The sequence below is a fragment of the Myzus persicae genome, unplaced genomic scaffold (genome assembly GCF_001856785.1).
Source record: "Myzus persicae strain clone G006 unplaced genomic scaffold, MPER_G0061.0, whole genome shotgun sequence".
Lineage (NCBI taxonomy): Eukaryota > Metazoa > Arthropoda > Insecta > Hemiptera > Aphididae > Myzus > Myzus persicae.
The window spans coordinates 2,118-23,161 of NW_019101213.1; the positions used below are offsets into that span (position 1 = coordinate 2,118).

General features: G+C 27.6%; 2 protein-coding genes and 1 pseudogene across 6 annotated transcripts; 1 reads left to right on the plus strand and 2 right to left on the minus strand.

Annotated features, from left to right (window-relative positions):
- The first annotated feature begins 3,423 nt into the window (after window positions 1-3,423).
- LOC111028213 (procollagen-lysine,2-oxoglutarate 5-dioxygenase 2) lies at window positions 3,424-14,500 on the plus strand. Of its 3 annotated transcripts, none has more exons than XM_022306759.1 (16): window positions 3,424-3,722; window positions 7,286-7,374; window positions 7,455-7,588; window positions 7,662-7,828; window positions 8,013-8,189; window positions 8,398-8,597; window positions 9,452-9,583; window positions 9,660-9,778; window positions 9,854-9,955; window positions 10,015-10,140; window positions 11,411-11,549; window positions 11,607-11,789; window positions 11,862-11,966; window positions 12,361-12,510; window positions 13,919-14,047; window positions 14,117-14,500. In XM_022306759.1, exons 1-16 carry the CDS (start codon window positions 3,620-3,622, stop codon window positions 14,270-14,272), a joined length of 2,211 nt encoding a protein of 736 aa, XP_022162451.1. In that variant the 5' UTR covers window positions 3,424-3,619; the 3' UTR covers window positions 14,273-14,500. The 3 variants fall into 3 exon arrangements, with proteins under 3 accessions (XP_022162451.1, XP_022162453.1, XP_022162452.1); XM_022306760.1 differs by lacking the exon at window positions 12,361-12,510 and adding an exon at window positions 12,039-12,185 and having other exon boundaries at window positions 3,425-3,722; XM_022306761.1 differs by lacking the exons at window positions 13,919-14,047; window positions 14,117-14,500 and adding an exon at window positions 12,039-12,233 and having other exon boundaries at window positions 12,361-12,474.
- LOC111028214 (immunoglobulin domain-containing protein oig-4-like) lies at window positions 10,146-15,095 on the minus strand. Of its 3 annotated transcripts, none has more exons than XM_022306762.1 (4): window positions 14,996-15,095; window positions 10,778-10,971; window positions 10,567-10,716; window positions 10,146-10,366 (listed from the first exon to the last, which is right to left on the minus strand). In XM_022306762.1, the coding sequence occupies exons 1-4, from the start codon at window positions 15,006-15,008 to the stop codon at window positions 10,205-10,207; spliced, it is 519 nt and encodes a 172-aa protein (XP_022162454.1). In that variant the 5' UTR covers window positions 15,009-15,095; the 3' UTR covers window positions 10,146-10,204. The 3 variants fall into 3 exon arrangements, with proteins under 3 accessions (XP_022162454.1, XP_022162456.1, XP_022162455.1); XM_022306764.1 differs by lacking the exon at window positions 14,996-15,095 and adding an exon at window positions 13,900-14,002; XM_022306763.1 differs by lacking the exon at window positions 14,996-15,095 and adding an exon at window positions 13,895-14,002.
- Window positions 15,096-15,132: 37 nt separating this feature from the next.
- On the minus strand, window positions 15,133-20,340 carry LOC111028234 (annotated as a pseudogene).
- Between the last annotated feature and the right edge of the window lie 704 nt (window positions 20,341-21,044).

The window sequence follows — 21,044 nt, forward strand, 5'->3', positions numbered from 1 at the left end:
ATGACTTAAAAATCATGAATGCTATAGCATGTGCTGTCCATCAACGTGTTAAAATAATAAAAAGGGGTCAAAAGTTGGCGAATGCTATAGCAGTCATGTCCATCAACGTGTTAACAGAATGTGAAAAGGCTAATTAGTGATTAATTAGAAAACAGATTTATATGCTAATGTATAGTTTATTAGAATGTTATAACTACAAAATAGACAGAAATTGTACTCATTACTTACATGACAAAAACATCATAGTGGATGACACACGCTGTGAAAAAATTTGAGTCGCACATTTCACCTTCATTTTCGAAATTTTTTCTGGCACTACATGTTGATCGGTAATTCGGGGTAACATTTTACAATCCGGTATTGCACTGTCAATATTGTACAGATCTTGTATGTGGGACCACTTTGCACAACCTTTCTCCCCATTCATTGAAAAAATTAAATCTTTTGTTAAAAGGTTATTTCTGATGCATTTTATCAAATGTGGGACATCAAAAATATGAACAATCTGGATAGTTTTTTGTTCATCCACTTGTATTTCATAAATATCATCTGTATATTTTTCATTGCGCTTAATAAAAAATCCTTTTGTCTCATTAATTAGAAGTTTTATAGCACTTTCATTAGAACGTCCTTGGTCAGAAATTGTCGCTACTATTTGTAAGCCGGTCTTGTGGACTTCTCTTACAACCTAAAAACAAATATATATCTTTATATTTATGTAGAAGTTAATACAATGTTGTATTAACTTCACGTGGGTTGAGGTTGATTAAATAAAAGCATTAACACAACAATGTCACGTAAAATAATTGTGTATTATAACTCTAACTTAACTTACTCTGTACAATCACAATCACGGTTCATTTCACACTGACTAACAACTTATGATAAGAGATATAATACCAAATAAGATACAGATAATCCCACATTTATGTATCGAATATCATAATTAATTTTATTCTTACTTCTTTCAATAAACATGCCAATTTTTCATGTTTTGTAGCACCTTGACAAAAAGTATATGCTACTGGTTGTTTAAATTTTTTTTTTATGCCACGGATCATAAACACCAGTGCATGATCAGCATACTCTTGATTTCTGTTAGATGCACTGTCAACAAACCCATCAATTTGATCTGTCGCTTTGTTGTAATGTAAACCACTGCTTAGACACACTTCATCGAACATCAATGAACAAAATCTATATGAATGTATAGTTTAATTATTTTATTATTTAAATGTTGATTTAAATGTAATTTTGGTTACCTTTCAAGTGGTTTCAACTTTTCAGATTTTTCTTTAAGCACTTTCATAACTATTGGACTGACTCCAGTAGTTATCGACACACTGCTTAAAACATTTTGTAATGTTTTAGGGCTTGGCAGAGTAAACATGATGGACAACATACGATAGCATTTTGGGCTCCGCTTATACAAAGATAAACTCATTATTTTTTCGTCTAAAGTGAATCTTCGACCTTTATTTTTTTTTTTGGTTACTCTTAATTGCAATTTAGTAAATAACGAAGCGGCGGTTGTCATTTTCTCCGAAAAGTTATCATTAAGATACTTTTCAGACATACGCTCTGCTGCCTTTAATTTCTGCTTAAATAATTGTTTTTTGGCTCCTTGTTTTTTAAGTTGCTTTATTAATTTGTTGGTAATACCATAAAATTTTCTGCAATTAGGCGTTAGTTGTTTGCAACGACTAAATCCTACTTTTTTTAACAGACCTAAAGTTAAAATTGATTACATTAGTTAAAGTTTATAGATGTAATATTATTACTTATTATTAAGGCAAGAAAGTTTTATAATAATGTAAAAAATTGGTAGGTACACTATTAAATTTCGTGCCCTAAATATTATACTAAACGAATAAGCAAAAATACCAGATTGATTATTTGCATTTTTTTGAGCAGCTTTACTAACTTTTGAGCTTCCAGCTACACTACTAGAACCTATTTTATAAGCAAAAAAAATAATCAAAGCATTAAAGCATCACATGCCAAGGCAGTGAATAGCCAATATTGGTGCAATAAATATAATAGTATAATAAAATAAATGAATAATTAAATAACAATAATACTTGCATACAACTCGAAACAAATAACTTACTCATGACATTATCCATAATTATTGTAGTTTCTGTATCAGTATTTTCCAAATTCAAAATTTCAACTCCAGATACATCAAGATTATCTAAAAAACCAAAAATACTCAATGTTATCATAATGCTATAACCAGTTGTGTGGTGAACAGTAATTTCAGAGGCAATAGCTGAGATTTTTCTTAAATAGAGGGGTTGGTGGTAACCGACGGGTCCCCTAGAAAATGTAATATGATATACTCAATAGGTAGTCAATACTGATCTGAAATATAATTAGTTATATTATATTAATACATTATTATGCATTAATACTTGGGATATTTGTAACTTGCCTTTGGAAAATTTTCAGTTCGCCACGCCACTGACTATATCATATGACATATAAATATATAATTTAAAATGATGTAGTATTACCTGAACTACAAAGCGATGGAGGATCAGCCACTTTAATACTTGAAACATTATCAACACCATTACAGGAGGTTTCCAAATTGAAATGTTGGTTAGTCGGTGTGCTGTGTTGTTGTAATGTCTGGTGCTCAGATGGAACATCATGTATAAAATATGTAACCTCACTACTAGACACTATAATAAAACATACATAATAAATAGTATATCAAAAGTGTGTTAGTAATATTATTTACTATTAAGGTATTTGTTATCTTGTTTAATATTAGTAATAAGTACCAAATAATTAATGAAATCTGAACTTTTACTGTTAAATAAGTTTACTCAATTTATTTTATAAATTATTATTTTTGTTAAAAAAATTATAAATAGTATTGTTTTCTTAATGCTTAACCATTGGTGTACAGAAATAAATAGAATTTTAATAGGGAAGAAAAAAATTCACCACTTGGAATCTGATCCGATGAAACTAAAAGCAAATGTCTGGCACGCTAAACATTCTAAAAAACCAAAAAACACCCTAGGAAAATTCAACAGTGTTGCTTAATAATTATAATAATTTTAATTTTGATTTTTTGTGAAATTTATAGCATTTTAATATTTTGTATCTTATTAAAAAAATAAATTATCTACTTGTTTATACAAAATATAAATATCGTGTTTTTATTTTTTATCATCAATTATAATTTAAGAAAATATACTACATTATTTTTATGAATATAATTAATAATAATATTATAATATATTTTAATATGTAATATTTATGAAGTATCGATAATATTGATAATACAGATATCGATAATACTGATATCGATGTTGAGGTATCGATATTGGGGTACCGCATATTCGATTGTACTTCATGTTCCCAACCACACGGAGCGCTAAACGCAGTCACCATACTTTTGCATTGAGTTGGTTATCTATAAAGGTATACTTGTCTATGGTCGACAGTCGTACATGTGCGGTTGTCTGATAGTGTCGTAGTAGTTTTAATTAACAATAATTGGCGTATATTTAAGTGTATCGACTCATTTGACTACGGCACACGCCGAGCTACTATTTACAACACTGTTATGTATTTTATAATTAATTGAGTAGTCATCAAAACGATGAAAACCACCCCGTTCGGCGTTTGCATAGCCGTCTGTGCCTTGTTCTTCGCATTGGACTCAGCGTCCGCCGAAAAAGACGTGAGCGCCAAAAGTGATCTTAGTGAGTATAATTTATTATTTTCCACTATAATCACATTGCCTATAATGTGGGTTATTTTTAAAACCAGTACGAAAATAAGCTCTCGATGTAAAATTGTAAACAGGACTTGTCTACGCCTCTGCGGTTCTGAATTAATTCAGCTTCCAGAACATATTATAATAGTCCCAAAAGGAAATACCCAAATCCACTTTATATCTCTGAAATTAATTTCTAGGTATTATTTATGTATGTGCAGTATACCAGTAATTGGAATAGTATTTTATTAGACATATTATTATTACTTATAATTCAGAGGTACTTAGGTTTTATTATATACCTACCTTATACAAAATAAAATAAAATCCACCCTCAGCTTTTTATTTGATTACCTGTTCATTAAAGTCTTTTTCTGGCTGAATTTGTATTGAATCAACACCCCAGCTGTTTAATTAATTGATATTCTATTATTATTTAAAAATATTTGTAATTGTACGACGTAATAGCCAATAATAAATAAGTACCTAGTCAATAAATAAAATAATAGTCAATATTGGTATTATTGATATGCACGTAGTTTAAAATTTTTTAGAAATTTGATACTTTAAAACATTTATTATTATTATTATTATTATTATAGTGTATTATAATGTATTATTTAAATAGTAAGTTTCATTTTTGATTTTTGATTATGGTGTTGGGGTAAACTTCCTAACACCAACCTCTTACCTCTATATCAACACCACCGAATAAGAAAATCGGAATATTATACTCAAATTGTGTTGTATAAAAAATAAAACACTTAAATTCTATTAGGTATCTACTAGAACCTATTTTACTTGTTGTAGACATCATAGCTACATCAAATTAATTGACAATTAAAATGTTTTGATTCAAGAAAATAGTAATGGACAAATGTGTACAATCGTATACAATAATTATGAATTGCTAAGTATCACTTGAGCTTAAAAATACAAATGTTATATTTACTCTTGCAAATTTCTAATCTTATTTAATCATTTTTAATTTTATAAATTATACTCTGTCATTATCCATTGCTTTTTTTTAAATTTAAATTGTTGAATAATTATTTTTTTAGATGCTAAATATATTATTATTTTTTGCAAAAAACTATTAAAATATTGAAGCATTGAAAATGCTTGGTCTAGTAAGAAAAATAGGGAATGAGTGTATGACTAATGAATTTAAATTAGAGACCATTAGAGACTTATTAAAAAATTAGATGAAATCTTTAATTTTCTTATTAAATTGTGAGGTCTTATTTTGGAGTTTGGAGCTGTTGTATGAGATCCTTATACTGAATAGGTATTTCATGTAAAAATAAATTAAATTGAGTGTGTTTAGCTTAAGTTCCTTACCATATTGTAATATAATAAAATAAATCTGAATCAATTAATTGTATGTATACCATCCATACCACCCAGAGAATGTCAAAATATTATATTTTCACAAGTACCTATATTGAAATAAAAACTATTTCTATGAAATAAATGTTGCCTATTTACAATTTTAATTACTTATCAATTGTTTCATTTAGTTTAATTTTAAGGAATTTTCCTATAAATAGCTCTCTTAAGTAAGTAGGTAATAGAATAATATCTATAATTTATTATACTCTAATGTGTCATTTACAACATATTTATTATTTTGTCAATAAATATAGATGTACATATTATATATTATTTAATAATACAATTTCAAGAAATTGTGTACCTAAGAGTAAAGTATTACATTGTATAATATATTTGGTAGGTATATGGTATTTGCTAAAATGAATATCAAAATAATATTAATAATATATTTTTCTTATATCTAATTAGTTAATACTAACATGCATGATAAATAGCATTGTAAATATTAAACTTTGGAACTGTTAGGTATAAGGCTTAATCATTTTATTTTGTACCTACCTATCACTATCATCTAATTCATAGGTTTAATAGTTTGTTTCTATTTCTTAGAAAAAATATAGTTATCGATCAAACATTTTTATCGTATGGAATATATAGGTCCCTATACTTAATAACTAAATAATTGTTTAAGTAATAGATATTATATTACTTAACTAATATTACCGTAAAAATAAAAATAAATTATTGTATGATTTTTCTAATATATTACTTATTATCTATAACATTAATCATTTCTGTATGCTTCCTGTTTGCGTTTTATCATTTATTTTTACTAGGGTCAGTCGGAAATGTGATTCCATTCTTTTTTCCTTACATGTTTTCACATGAATAATTTGTTAATTTCATTTATGGATTCAAAAATGTTTATCTAATCATATTATATAATATTTTATTCTGTTTAAACTGTAACTATATTAATAAAAAAATTCTCATCTTCTGTTGTGTGTGTAATCTGTGTATCTGGTGCACACTAAACATAGTATTATCTGATAATTTTATTTAAAAATATGCTGATTATGGAATTGAATACTTGTAATATAAATAATTCAAAATCTGAATTGAAATTATTAATTCTTATAAATTTAAATAGAGTATAGTATAAGAACTGTGCAATTCTTATTGCTCTTTCAGACTCGGATTGGGTTAGCTAGCTACCGAGAAAATCTAGATTAGTTAAGGTTGTCGGCAGGCCGCTCAAAATATGGGTCGGTCATGATTATTTGGCCAAGATTTTATTTTCATATTATAATGAGAAATTAGTAAGTACAAACTACAAACATTAGTAGAAATTATTAAACCATGCAGTAGCACAAGTTGTAGTCAAACGTTAGAATTCTTATAACTTAGTGGGCCGATACCTTGCCTACTCAGTGCTGTGCCTGATATTAACTTAATTAATTTTTGATATAATTATATTAGGTTTCGACTATCAAACAATACTTTGAAAATTGAAAGTAACTCTACAATAATAGTAAAACATTTAATCCAAAAGTAATTATTTGTATAGTCCAATACGGGATATAATACTATTTGAAGCAATTGCTTCATAGCTTCATAGCTTCAACATAGTTAATTATCATTTTGATGTAATAAAGGGGATGGTTGGTGGTAAAAATATTAAAAATGTACAATTTGCTTCAAAGACTCAAAAAGTTCGCGCCGCCACTGGTATAGTCTTAATATTTTTTAAATAATTAATTAAAACATAAATCAGGATATTGTCAAAATGTATGCAATTTTTAAAGAGTTAAATAATTGAGTTTTGGGCTCTGTAATTGCTAAGAATAGAACTAGAATTCTTTTATGGCCAACATGTCCATCCCCGAAAGATATTAATGATTCTGTATAGTTGTTGTTACAATAGAAACCTGGAAAAGTCTGTGTCCCATAGGCTATTATATAAACAAAAATATGTTTATGTGTTATTGATTTATTTTATTAATGTATGACATTGGCTTAATTTTGTTTATCATTTAACTAAAGTCCATTTAAAACATAGTTTTAATTGGGCTAAGCCAATTATTTTTCAATATTTCAATAAATAAATAATTATTATTTAGTGTTACGTAGTAGTACCAAAAGTATTATGTACCTACTATATAAAATAATAACAAAGTATAAAAATAAAAAAGTTATCATGGTTATAATTTTTAGATTTGCTTGTGCTCACAGTAGCTTCTGAAAAAAATGATGGTTTCAAGAGATTCATTGATTCTGCTAACCTAAATGGCCTTAAAACTAAAGTAAATATTATATTTTGTTGCTTAAAACTTGTATGAATTATTTTCAGTATTCAGTTTCTAATTTATGTACTTTTCCTCAGGTGCTTGGTGTTGATAAGCCATGGCAAGGAGGCAACATGAATAGTGTTGGTGGTGGTTACAAACTAAATTTGTATCTTGAAGCATTAGAGCCTTATAAAAACAATGACAATTTAGCAGTATTACTCACTGATGCGTAATACATTTTTTAATTACAACTATATTTCATTGACTAGATTACTAAGCTAATTACATAATGCTTTTTTCAGGTATGATGTTGTACTTTTAGCTAACAGCAGTACAATTCTAAAAACATTCACTGAATTTGATTCTTCAATAGTAATTTCAACCGAAAATAGTTGTTGGCCCGATAGAAAATTAGCAGACAAATATCCTACTGTTGATCTAAATGGTTATAGATTTTTAAACTCTGGAGGTTTGTTTACAATTTCATGTTAATTTCATTACATAATTTAAAATATAGTGAGTTAATACTTGTTATATATTATAAAATAATATTTAAATACTTAATATTATTTTATAATATATTGTTTAGGGGCTAACACAAAAATATAAGTGCTTATTAGATGTTATTAATGTTAAAACTTTTATTTAAACAGGTATAATTGGTTATGCTAGCCAATTGTATAAGCTTCTATCAGAGAAGCCAATTAAAAATCTAGGAGATGATCAATTGCATTTGACTAATTTGTATTTAAATAGCGAATTACGTGAAAAGCTTAACATTAAGTTGGATAATTATGCAAAATTGTTTCAGAATGTCTATCTTGCTGAAGGTAAAAATACTTTAAAAACCGTTCTATCTAAATTTTAGATTTTCAGCATGAACAATGTTATATAATTGATCAATTTTTAAGCTTACAGCATTTACATGTTTATGTATTTCAAATACATTTATTTATTTACCATAATATTCTAACTTATAATTTACAAATTTATAATCTCTTGAACTATAGTTTGTTACATTTTTTTTTGTAATTATAGACGATATAAAACTGAAACTTGTAAATAGATCATATGTATTGGAAAATATTAATTTTAATACTCAACCAGTTGTTATTCATGGAAATGGATTGTCTAAAATAACATTCAATAGCTACACAAATTATATTCCAAATAAGTGGTCTCCTGAGAGTGGCTGTAGATCGTGCTACGACAACAATCTAGATCTTTCAACGCTCAAGGTTCTTTCACTTTTAACTTTTCTATACAAATTTGTAATCAATTTATGTACCTACAAACCACGAAGACCAGGTTAAGAAGACTAAACTTATACTGCCACCCACTCAGAATAACGGCCTGTAATGAGTAGCTTGATTAAATGGCCATGTGTTGGGCTACAGTTGCAAAGTTTGCCACTTTAACCCATGTAGTGTAGACATGGTACATGTTTTTACCTTTTTTGAAAAATATATATATTATTTTGAACTATGACCCATTATAAGTTGTATAGCATATAGTATAGGCCCTGTACACATTAATTATAGATTCATACGTGTGTAATGTGCATATGTGTATAATTCATAGAAAAAATTTATTATTGCGTAAATAATTAAATTAAACAATCTGCTAACACTATATCTAATTATCTTACATATAATATTATATATCTATGTTCACGGTTAGTCTAAGTTTAATACTAATCGATACACCGTACACATCACACATGGCGTGTCTTCTTGAATAATTGTGTTGTACTGATATGTACCGTTGGTACATTCAAATTTTTCTTAAGGATGTTGAATGTTAGTGAAATATACACATATACACATGCATGAATGTGTAATTTTACAAACTATTATACTTATAATGTGTCATGGTTCAAAATAATGCATATATTTTCCAAAAAAAAAGAGTAGAAAAAATATGCTGTGTGGGTAAATTTGTTATAGTAGCAACCTTTAAGACCACAGTGCAGCCTGTCGCCATTTAATTGTGCAGTTCATTTTGGGACATTCTCAGAAGTAGAGTTTGGTCTCTTTATTCTAGTCTTCATGGTAGCTACAAACTGTAATTTGTGAATGTTTGTACATTTCAGGAAGAAAATTATCCAAAAGTGCTGTTATCTATAATAGTTGATAAACCAACTCCATTTTTTGATGAGTTTTTAGAAAAAATTGAAAACATTGATTATCCAAAAAGCAAACTGTGTTTGTCTATAACTACACTCGTAAATATTTCTTTTTAATCAATAACTGAATTAGGTTTTACTCTTCATTTTCTATGTATTTATTTTAAACTTTTAGGTGGAATATCATAAAGAGCACGTGGATAAATTTGTTTCTAGAATAGGTGACAAATATAATGGATCATTTGTGTTTCATAAGACTGCAGAAGAAAACATTCATGCAAGGCACTTTTCATTGTAATTATTGTTTTAAATGTTTATATTATTTATATTTGTAATGTATGTGCTAATTGTTAATTATTATTTTTACAGTTCATTATGCACTAGCAAATTATGTGACTATTTATTTTACATTGAAAGTGAAGCACATTTAGATAATCCACAGACATTAAAAACATTAATTCAACATAATAAGTAAGGATATATCTGTCAATTATTTATAATAAATAATGATGCATTTATTTTTCATTTAGAAAAATTATTGCCCCTATGCTCACACGACCATTTAAAGCTTGGTCTAACTTTTGGGGTGCCTTATCTAAAGAAGGATTCTATGCTAGATCGTTTGACTACATGGATATTGTCAATTACAATAAAACGTAAGTCTTAATCAAGAAAAATGTATTTTATGTAAGACGCACATTCATTAATAATTATTTTTCATTATGATTCAAATGCTATACTGAAATCTGTTTTGAAACTTCTTCGGTCTATACTGTATTTATTGTCAGCTGAACACTCGTACACACCAGCATCCATTTGTGTTCCTGGATCAATTTCCAATTTAGATTTTATGCTATCTTCGGCAATATTCCATTCATGAACCTTAAATAAAACAATTTAGTTTAAATTCTATTAAATATAAATTACATAATATTGTTTTTATTATTATTTAAAGAACAAATTATTTAAAATATATTTAGTAAGTACTTCTGAGTTGCTTATGTAATTATTTAATTTTATGTCATTATTAGATAATATTTCATCTGATTCTTTGAAATTATTCTTTAAAATATTTTACTTACATGGTGATTGTAATGATAATACAGTTCAGTACCATCTTTATACCAAGTAATTTGAGGTCTCGGATTTCCTCTGGCTACACAAACAAATACTATTTTGTGTCCAAGCACATATTCGTAATCAAAATGTGATGCCATGACTATTTTTGCCCCCTAAAATAAAATAATTATAATTCAACTTCTTAACTCTATCAGCAAATATTTGGCACCATACATCATTATGATTATAGTATTGATCAGATTCTGGGTCTCTGTATTTTCCTGTAATAGGTAATCCAATCTGCACTCTACTTTTTGATCTACTTCTTCCTCGGCCACGTTTACCACAAACATCTGTTATAATTGCAAATATACATGCTGTGATTAATGCAGCTACTACAATGTTCTTAAATCCCATTCTGCACTCACCTGAAATCATCAAAAAACGTTATTTATGGTTCAGTAACTTAAATTAAGAAGTAGTATCTCTGAAAAATAAATAATCTACATTATTAAATATTTTGTTAAAAGAAGTTTAAATTGTAATATTCATTACTTGTGTTGTTTTTTATTCTCTGTTGATAACTTTGATATGTATTCAAATTTTAGCAGAACTTAATGACCTTTTTTTATTTGCTATGGCTTAGCACAACTTTATTCTGTTGACTACAATGAAAAACTAACTATGTCCTCGTCATGTTGGATGCAATTCTGACCCTATCCTGGTTTATGATCAATTAAAGGGCACTTCCTTTTAAATTGCTAATTCTATTAAATTCCCCTGTTGCATTTTATAATAACAAATTTGCTTAAAAAAAAAAACAGATTTAACATATTGATGAAATATTTATGTATGATAATGTTTTAGAGGGATCTGGAATGTACCTTATATAAGTAGTTGTTACTTAATGAAAGGTACAATTTTGGAAAATAAATACACTAGGCCATCATACAAAGAAGATAACTTGGACTATGATATGGCATTTAGTAAATCATTAAGAGAAAAGGTATTTTGAAGTCATAATTTTAAAGTTGAAGATTATTTATGAAAATGTTATTTTTAGGGGGTTTTTATGTATATTGATAATCAATATACTTATGGGCATTTGATCGATTCAGAATCATTTGATATTACTCTTAAAAATCCCGAAGTATACCAAATATTTGAAAACAGATATGATTGGGAACAACGTTATATTCATCCAGAATATATGGAAAATTTCAATCCAGATAAAAAACCTGCTGAGGTAACAATTTGACAGAATTTTAACTAAATATTTAAAATTATTCTTCATGTATATATTTATTTTAATGTTAAGCCATGCCCAGATGTATTTTGGTTCCCAATTGTAACTGAACAGTTTTGCCAAGAATTCATTGAAATTATGGAAAATTTTGGTCAATGGTCTGACGGTACAAATAACGTAAGTCATTCAGTAAATATACTATTTTTGATATAAAAATTTGAACAGCAAATGACATAAATTGAATTGAAGGATACACGCCTTCGAACTGGTTATGAAGCTGTACCAACCAGAGACATACACATGAATCAAGTTGGACTTGAGAAGCATTGGCTCGAATTTCTTCGCTCATATGTTCTGCCAATACAAAAGAAAGCATTTATTGGTTACATTCACGACGTATGTGGGAATGAAAACCAAACAAAATTTAAAACAATCTAAAAGCATGTGTGTGTTCTCTGCTTGACATTAAAAATTAATCATAATATAATTATTACCTATGTGTATATAAATACTCAATAGTAATATGTAAGAGTAATTATTAACAATAGCGCATGATAACCTCCAACCGTAGGATCCCAGATTGGATAATGGATATGAAGCTGTGCCAACAAGAGACATTCATATGAAACAAGTTGGGTTACAAAATGTGTGGCTAGAGTTCTTAAGACTATTTGTTTCCCGATTACAGGAGCATGTGTATCTTGGCTATTACTCAGATGGCGTAAGCTGCTTTTTTACTTTTAATTATTTTTTAATCATAAACTAACTGTACATTGTTTTCATATTTGTATAAAATGTTTGTTTTTGCTTGCTTGCTTTAACTAACTTATGTTCTACTGTGCAATTTATGTATTTTACATATCAAAACAGTAAGGGGTTTTTAAGCCTACAAGTTAAACTATAATTTTGATTCAGTTTAAAAAAAATTTTTTTTAATTTAAATGAAGATTATTTATCATATCATATTAACACCTATACTGAATTATAAATGATTAGTTATATATTTAATCAGACATTACAATGCTTATTACTTAACCTAGAATATAAAATATTTTTGGTTGTTATAAACAAGTGCCCACTCATCTATTACTAGCACCCAAAATAATTTTTTTTATCTGAATATTAATTTATTATACTTTTAAATTTATTAAATTTATTTTAAGTTACATTAAAAAATCGTATATGTACCTAGTTCAGCAGTATATGATAATACATTTATTGACAATAACATTGACATAAGTGTAATATTAACAAAGTATGCACGCTTGGCAGTTATTGTTCTTTTTTCTGTTTACTCTTTCATATTATTGCTGCCATTAATATATACAGTCAATTTACTGAGTAGGTACAGTGCAATATGTTTTTGTGGATAATTTTATATTCTTGGCTCTTCATTGATTTTCAATTCAAATAATCCAATCGATCTTCCCGTATTTTCAATATTACAGTAGAGCTTATTTCATGGCTGCTTCACTTCTTGCTATTAATTAAATATTCAATATCATCTGTATAAACGCGCAGATTTGCCATGATTTGTTGATAATGCTTCCTACTTAAATAATATCTTTAACATCAGCCTCATGTAAAAAAAATTGAGTGGCATGGCCCATAGGATGTCTTCTCATCAATTCCTGAATCTATGTGAAACTGATTTCTCGTTGACCTTATTTTAAATTTTGCTCTTGTGTTCAACAGTCATTATCATATAAAGGTCCCCACACACTGCAACGGTGGCGGTGGCGGTAAAATGAGTCCGGACACAATTTACAGCCACCGCCAAGACAAAAGAATTTTACCGCTACCGCTGCAGTGTATGGGGACCTTTATGATCTGTTATACTCTTTTATCGGGGGATAAAATTATAGCACTATATCAAAGGTTATAGGCTTATTGAAAAAATTAAAACTAAATAACACAAATAATATTTTTTTTTAAGAAATTAGTTAGAACTGGCATTTTGGAAAAAAAAAATGTTTGTAGTTTCTATAGAACATTATGATGTCAATGTTATGTTAAATGTATTACATTTTAATATTTTAATGCATGTCGCCTGGTTAATTGTGATTAATTACTGTCTTAAATATAAATAATAATCAATGACTAACATTACTTTACAAACACTTTTATAGCCTCCTCGTTCTCTGATGAACTTTGTCGTCAAATACAACCCACTTGGTCAGGCTTCACTGAGGCCTCACCATGATTCTTCTACCTATACCATCAATATAGCTTTAAATTCTCCTGGAAAAGATTATCAGGTAAAGTAGTTTCCGCACTAATTATTGTGGTCTTGTTTCATTTTATTTATTATTTTTATATTTTTACAGGGAGGTGGCTGCCATTTTTTGAGATACAAGTGTAAAGTTACAGACATGAAAAAAGGTTGGATGCTAATGCACCCGGGACGGCTCACCCATTACCATGAAGGACTTGAAGTCACCAATGGCACAAGATATATTATGATATCTTTTGTTGATCCTTAACAACATTGGCATTTTTGAGATATATACAACAGTCAATAACTAGACGACGAACAAATATTTTTTTTTACATCCTGTGTTTTACTTTTAGATTTTTTACATTTGTTGATTTTTTTATACCCAATTTAACCGAACAATAATTAGTCATTTAGTTAATAGGTGATTTTATAATCACAGACATTTTTAAATTTATTTTTATAAAATATAAATTATAATAGATACCTCAAATTATTATATGTTATAGTAGATTTGCGATGATAACTCATAACAAACATTTTTTCTTCCACCTTGAAGTGTTATATTTTGGGTATATAATTCAAAAACCAAGTCAAATTTATTTTTATTCTGTTTGAAGTTTGAATTTTTGTGATTTGGCTGAGTTTATAATAAAAATCATTCTTTTATAAAATTTACAGACTAAACAATTTGATATTATTGTGATTGAGTTGAAAATAAAAATTACATACTAAATATTATAATAACCTGCTTAAAATGTTTTTGAGTTTTAATTTTATTATGTGAGAGCAAATGATATTATAATTTTGCATTTGATATAAAGAATATAAGACGTGCCGAAAACAATCCAGATATTTGGACTGTTTTATATCTAGCACTGTTATCACTCAGCACAAAATAGTGGTGTCTTATAGGCCATAACATTAAATATGAAATCAAATATATTATAATTGTATACTATTCTTAAAATGATTCTGAGCAAAACTTTACCATCACAGATCATGACACATGCTGACAATATTCAAATGTATTTGTTAAGGTAAAATATTCAAAAAATCAAATGTAGGTCGGTTTATTAAGAAAAATAATATAAAATTTAAGTACACTTTTTTAAGTATTTACAGAAAATGATAGTTGTAAAGAAAGAAATATTTTAAGACCAATTACATAATTACAATTTAAAAAATATCAAAATCTTTAATACTTTTACATTTTTATGACTACTATTACACTAAGTGTTTATTACAAGTCAGTTATTTAAACAATTATAGATAGTCAAACTGATAGCAATGATTTAATATCACTGATCGCAAAAGCATATATTTTATCAGTACATATTTCTTTATTCTTGTCACATAACAAGACTTAAAATGTTAATCATATAAAATAATATAAATGTATTAGTTTTTTTTTTGAATCATTTAACTTATTTTTTAACATTTATTTGTGAATCTTCATATGACGTACAAGGACGCTGTTTTCAAAAAAACCTTTCTTACAAATGTGACATTGATACGGCTTCTCACCAGTATGTTTTGACCTCAAATGAACAATCAATGTATCTTTCCGTGTATATGGTTGTTGACAATAATTGCACGTATATATAATTTTCATATGGTGAATTCTTGCATGACGCAATAAAGTATGGACAGATGAAAATTGTTTGTGGCAATCCTTACAATCATATGGTTTCTGATTTACTTCATGATTCCTTCTGTGGACTAACATTGTGTCGTTACGAGAAAATGTTAAATGGCATATGTTACATTTATATGGGGATTCACCAGTGTGTAATCGAGTATGAACACGAAGATTGTATCTAAGAGAGAATTGTTTCTTACAAAATTTACATTTAAATTTTTTTTTATAAGATTGATTATGAATTATTGTATGTCTTCGACAATTGGACGGATCATTGAATTGTTTGCCACAAATTGTACACTCAAATATTTGTTTTTTTTTATGTTTTTTCAATTGTTCACATTTAATATTTTTTGAATGGACCCTTTTGGAATTATTATTTGTGCAATAATCATTGTTCGAAAAATGATATCTCATATGAATAATGAGCAATTGTTTACTGATAAATGATTGATGACATAAATCACAAATATAGATGTGTTTTTTACTTTTACTCTTGTACTGATCAGTTGCATCATTACAATTAACTAAGTCTTTATAATTTGTTCTTGGTGAATCAGTAAAATTGGAATAATAACCAGCATTGCATTTTTCTTTGTTCAAAAAAGATTGTATTCCATTTTTCTCAATGACAATTTCACTTGTAAATACAGTATTTCCAATAGTTTCTTTTTCAATTGTGATAGTTTTGTCGGTGTATTCTATTTTTAATTTATATTTATCGTCTTTTTCATTTAGAACAGTACCACTGAAAGATAAAAATTATTTCAATAAATTAGTTACCATCAAATTAACCATTTTTCAAGTCTCGTGTGACTAAATAATTAAAGATATATATGTTGTGGGTATTAACAATTTAAAAAGGATTTAAAAATACATTTTTAACTTGTCAGTAAAAAATTATTTCACAACTAGAAGATTAAAAGATAATTTTTAATTAGGATTCTACGGCACTAGGGGCGTACACAAATAGGGTGATATTTTAATGTCAAATGTTTACTCTCACGTGTAAGTACTTTTAATTTTTAAATAAATGGTAAAAAATTAAGTTTTTTAGAAATCCTAACCTTGAGTTTCACCTAAAATAATATTTTTCACACAATTGTGATTTTTTTTATCCTCAAACTATAACACCCAATTTTTGTTAGTGTTCCGCTGTTCCCCTGCCCTACAAATATCAAATACCATGTGCATACCACTGATCAGCACAACTGTATTGAGTGCTAATTTAACACTATAAACTTATAGCAGTCAAAACAATCAAATACAATTAAAACAAATAGATAAATGGTTAAAGTATGTTAATTCACTTACTATGGTTGAAAACTATTATCTAAGTCTTCAGGTTCTTCTTTAAAGAAACAATTATCAGTTTCTAGATTATTTATTACGTCAATTTCAGTTTTAACTTTAAAGTTTTCTTCTGTATATTTTTCAAACCTATGGACAGTATTATTAATGTTTCTGATATAAAAAACAATGCACATATTACATAATCCAAATTGAAAGTACATTTATAATAAATCTCACTGTATAACTTTTAAGACTTACTTATCAATTGGAAAAAGATGACCACTTTCACCATAATCATGATGCATGGTAACTTCTTCTTTCACAGAACTTAAAAGAGGAGTATCAAAATAAATATCATTTTCATTTATAGTAGAAAGATGACTTTCTTCATTTATTGCAAATTCAGATTGCTCCACCCACACTCATAGTATTATGAATATAAAGGGAATGTTTCTGTGGACAAAAATTTAATTTTAAATTTAGAGTAGGTAGTCACTAGGAACTAATTATTGAATACAGCTATAAACATATCTAAATTAACTCATCAAAAGAGTTAATTACCTCAAATATACTACTACTTAAACAAACATATTCAATGTCACTAGTACAGCGTTTCCCAAACTGTATACCAAAGTGTCCATGAATTATTATTTATTATTGTTAGATTGGGTGATATTATTATTACAGGTCCTCAATCATTTTTACTTTACTCTTAACCAGCGGTTCCCAATTTATGGGCCGAGGGCAATGTGGTAACTAGGCCGTGGACGTTGATCAAGAGTCCAAGCCAAGGGTCATCAAATGACAAATTTTAATTGGCATCAATATTACGATACATTTTTACATTTCTTCTAATGTCTTAATTGTGGGTGTTTATATTTTATACATGTATATTAGGTAAATGGACCTCAGAGTTTTTTTTTCATAGGTAATTATATATGCGGTGGTCAACACAACTAAAAAGGTTGGGAACCGCTGCTCTAAGCCTAAGAATCTAAGGGGTCCGGTGGAGGAAAAGTTTGGGAAATGCTGCATTAGAATATACTTAGAGTTCTGGCTGTTCTGTGATGTTATTATCAATATTTTAATTACTAAAATTAACGTTTACTATCTCAACATGCTTGGCATTTAAGAAATTTATTGAGCCGTAATAGTTTGGACTAATGGATAAAAAAAAAAAAAAAAGGAAATTTATTAAAATAATGAAATGCTAAATGATGTAGGTGCTTATTGATGTATTAAGAAAAAAATCAATTAATTAACTTACTTGGCAATTTGACTATTTGAGTACTTGTATTAGTTAAAAGTTTATTTTTATCTTCATTTCATGTAATTGTGGACTTGTGGTAGATGTTACATTAATTGTATGGACAGCACATGGCACTTAGTACTTTCCGTTGACACTTAGTGAATAATTACGCATTCCTCCAATTAGAGGCTTATTATAACTCTCAGATTCAAAATGTAATAAGCTAATGGAACATTAATACATTATATATAAGCTTTAACAAATTTAAAAATATATATTTTTAATTGATTTAAGCATGTTATTCTATATCTCACCATTTTTAATATTTAAATTTGATTTCCCACAAGCGTCTGGTAAAATTTATCAATTTCATCTTTTTAATCCATAAAACGAACTTAGACTTAGACTTTTATACAGTATACATTTGCATCTACTTTTACAATGATTTAGTGAGCACCGAGGAATTATTATTTTAAATAAAATACCTACACAAAAATAAAATAATAATAATATGTACCTATTTAAATTTAAAAGATTATCAAATAATTGAATAACTACCTTATTAGTTACTAATTAATTCAATTACAAATCAAAAGTAAAACAACATAATTGAGCACAATTTTAAATTTCAATATCATTAATTATCATTAAAGTTTTAATCACGATTTTTAAGTATGTCTATCGCGTTTTCCACAACACTGCACCGACTGCACTGACGGAGTCTAGTGCACATATAGGTATGATTGTTTTGACAAAAAGTGTCAGCAACTAAAAGTGTGCAACTAAGCGTTCGTTTTGAAAAAGTGTGGTTGTACACGCTGTTTTTTAATTGTTTTAAAAAAGTGTTGATTTAAAAAAAAAAGTGTACATTTTGATCACACCGACCCACAAGCACGTGTTGCCCGGTGTAGGTGCTGATCGTTACCATTTCTTATCAGCGAATAGTTGATTCTGTAATTCTGCAGATTAAACTACTACTATACCAAACACGATTATAAAAAATAAAAATAATATAATATAATACAGATATTTGATCACACCCCTTACACTTTACCCAGACACTACGCTAATTATTAGTGTACACTTTTTTTTCAAAACGAACAAACCAGGTTAATTAAGTTTTAGTTAAGTTCCATCCATGGCTAATTAACTAGTTATTTAGCCATAGTACCATCTAGAAAACTGGTGCGCACCGGATGATTAGTGGTTTGAAAACTTTAGATCATATTTTACAAGTATATGATCTAAGCACAGATGATCTAACCTTGAATATTCTGTGATCTAAGTGCAAAACGATAATAACAATGATAATGACGATAACATTATTCTGTGATAACCACGAACTAATATAATATAATAAAATAAATATTAATTAATAATTAGGAGTTAAGACCTTTTTACAAAACAAATTTAGTAACATTTGTAATGGAAAGTTGTTAAATAGCCCAGTTTGTTATGAACGGACATGTTTATTTGTCTAGCAAAGTAAATAAATTATTGAGATAGAACAAATGTATTTTAAATTTAATTTATTTAGCATTTATTCATGATATCACATCTATATAATGCTTAAGTTTTATAAATGACTAATTTGTTTTGACTTCGCAATTTTTTACACGAAGTTCGACGAAGTGTTTTTGTTGGGAAAATATATAGTGTTATTTCTACAAATTTGAAATTACATCGTCATTTTTATGAACTATATTCAGGTTAACAATGTAAAAGTATTGTTAATCGCTTACAATACCGAAATACCTATTAAAATAATTAATATTTTTTCGGTGCATACCTACTTCAATACTTGCAAAGTAATAATAATATGTGGGTACTTTTAAGGACAATATTGAACACTTTATTAATGCGCATGTTTTGTCTTTACAATTCGTAAGGCAACACATTTTATTCGTGTGAAAAATTTAAAACAACTAGAAATATTAAACCATCTTCTAACTATTCAGGTTAAGATGACGAACGTCAGTAAAACTATATTTAATTTAAAAATTTTAATAAAAAAAACTAGCTATTTTGTATTTATGCGACGTTTCTCGCCGATAAATGAAACCATGATGAAGGCGGAAGGCTACCCCCTTTTGGCAGTCGGTGTATATAGTAATGACTTATGACCTCTTACCGTTTATTTTTTTACTCTCATTTTGAAATGCATTATTTAACTATTTGTTTTATAGTATTAACAGCTATCTCTAGCCAATAATATGTGATCATATTTGTATTACATTTTGTATTTAATTGACAATACATTTTGTGTAATTCGAAATTAACTGTAGTCTCCAGCTTGAAAAACAGTATCATTTTCTTTGCTTTCTAAAATGCATTTATCTGCCTTTCTATGATAGCCTGTGAACCTCTAAACATTTAATTTTTTGTATCCACAAATTGTCAATAATTTGTATACATTTTCTAAAACATCGAAGCAATTATGGGGATAGACAACCTCTGATCCATAAAAAAAGATTAATGCTCTGATCTATGTACACAATAGTATGGTGATTTGTTATTCACTTTATATCATTTTGTTGTGTGACACAAAATATTGTTCTATTTATAAATTTAATTTTGTAAATCTGATTATCAGTTAATAATGAATAATGATTAATACCAGAAAACGTTGCTATAAATATTTATAAAATAATAAAAGTGATTATCAGTGAATGAAGATTGTACTGGTCGAAACGTCGTAGTCATGTATAAACGTTCATAACGTGTATTGGTGTATAACTTTAAAACATGAGTTCAGACGAATATATTAATCCTCTCAAAAGAAAAAAAGGCGTGTCTATTAACGATAAATATAAAAGAAATGTTATAAAGCAAGCAAAACATACAAACTGGATTGGA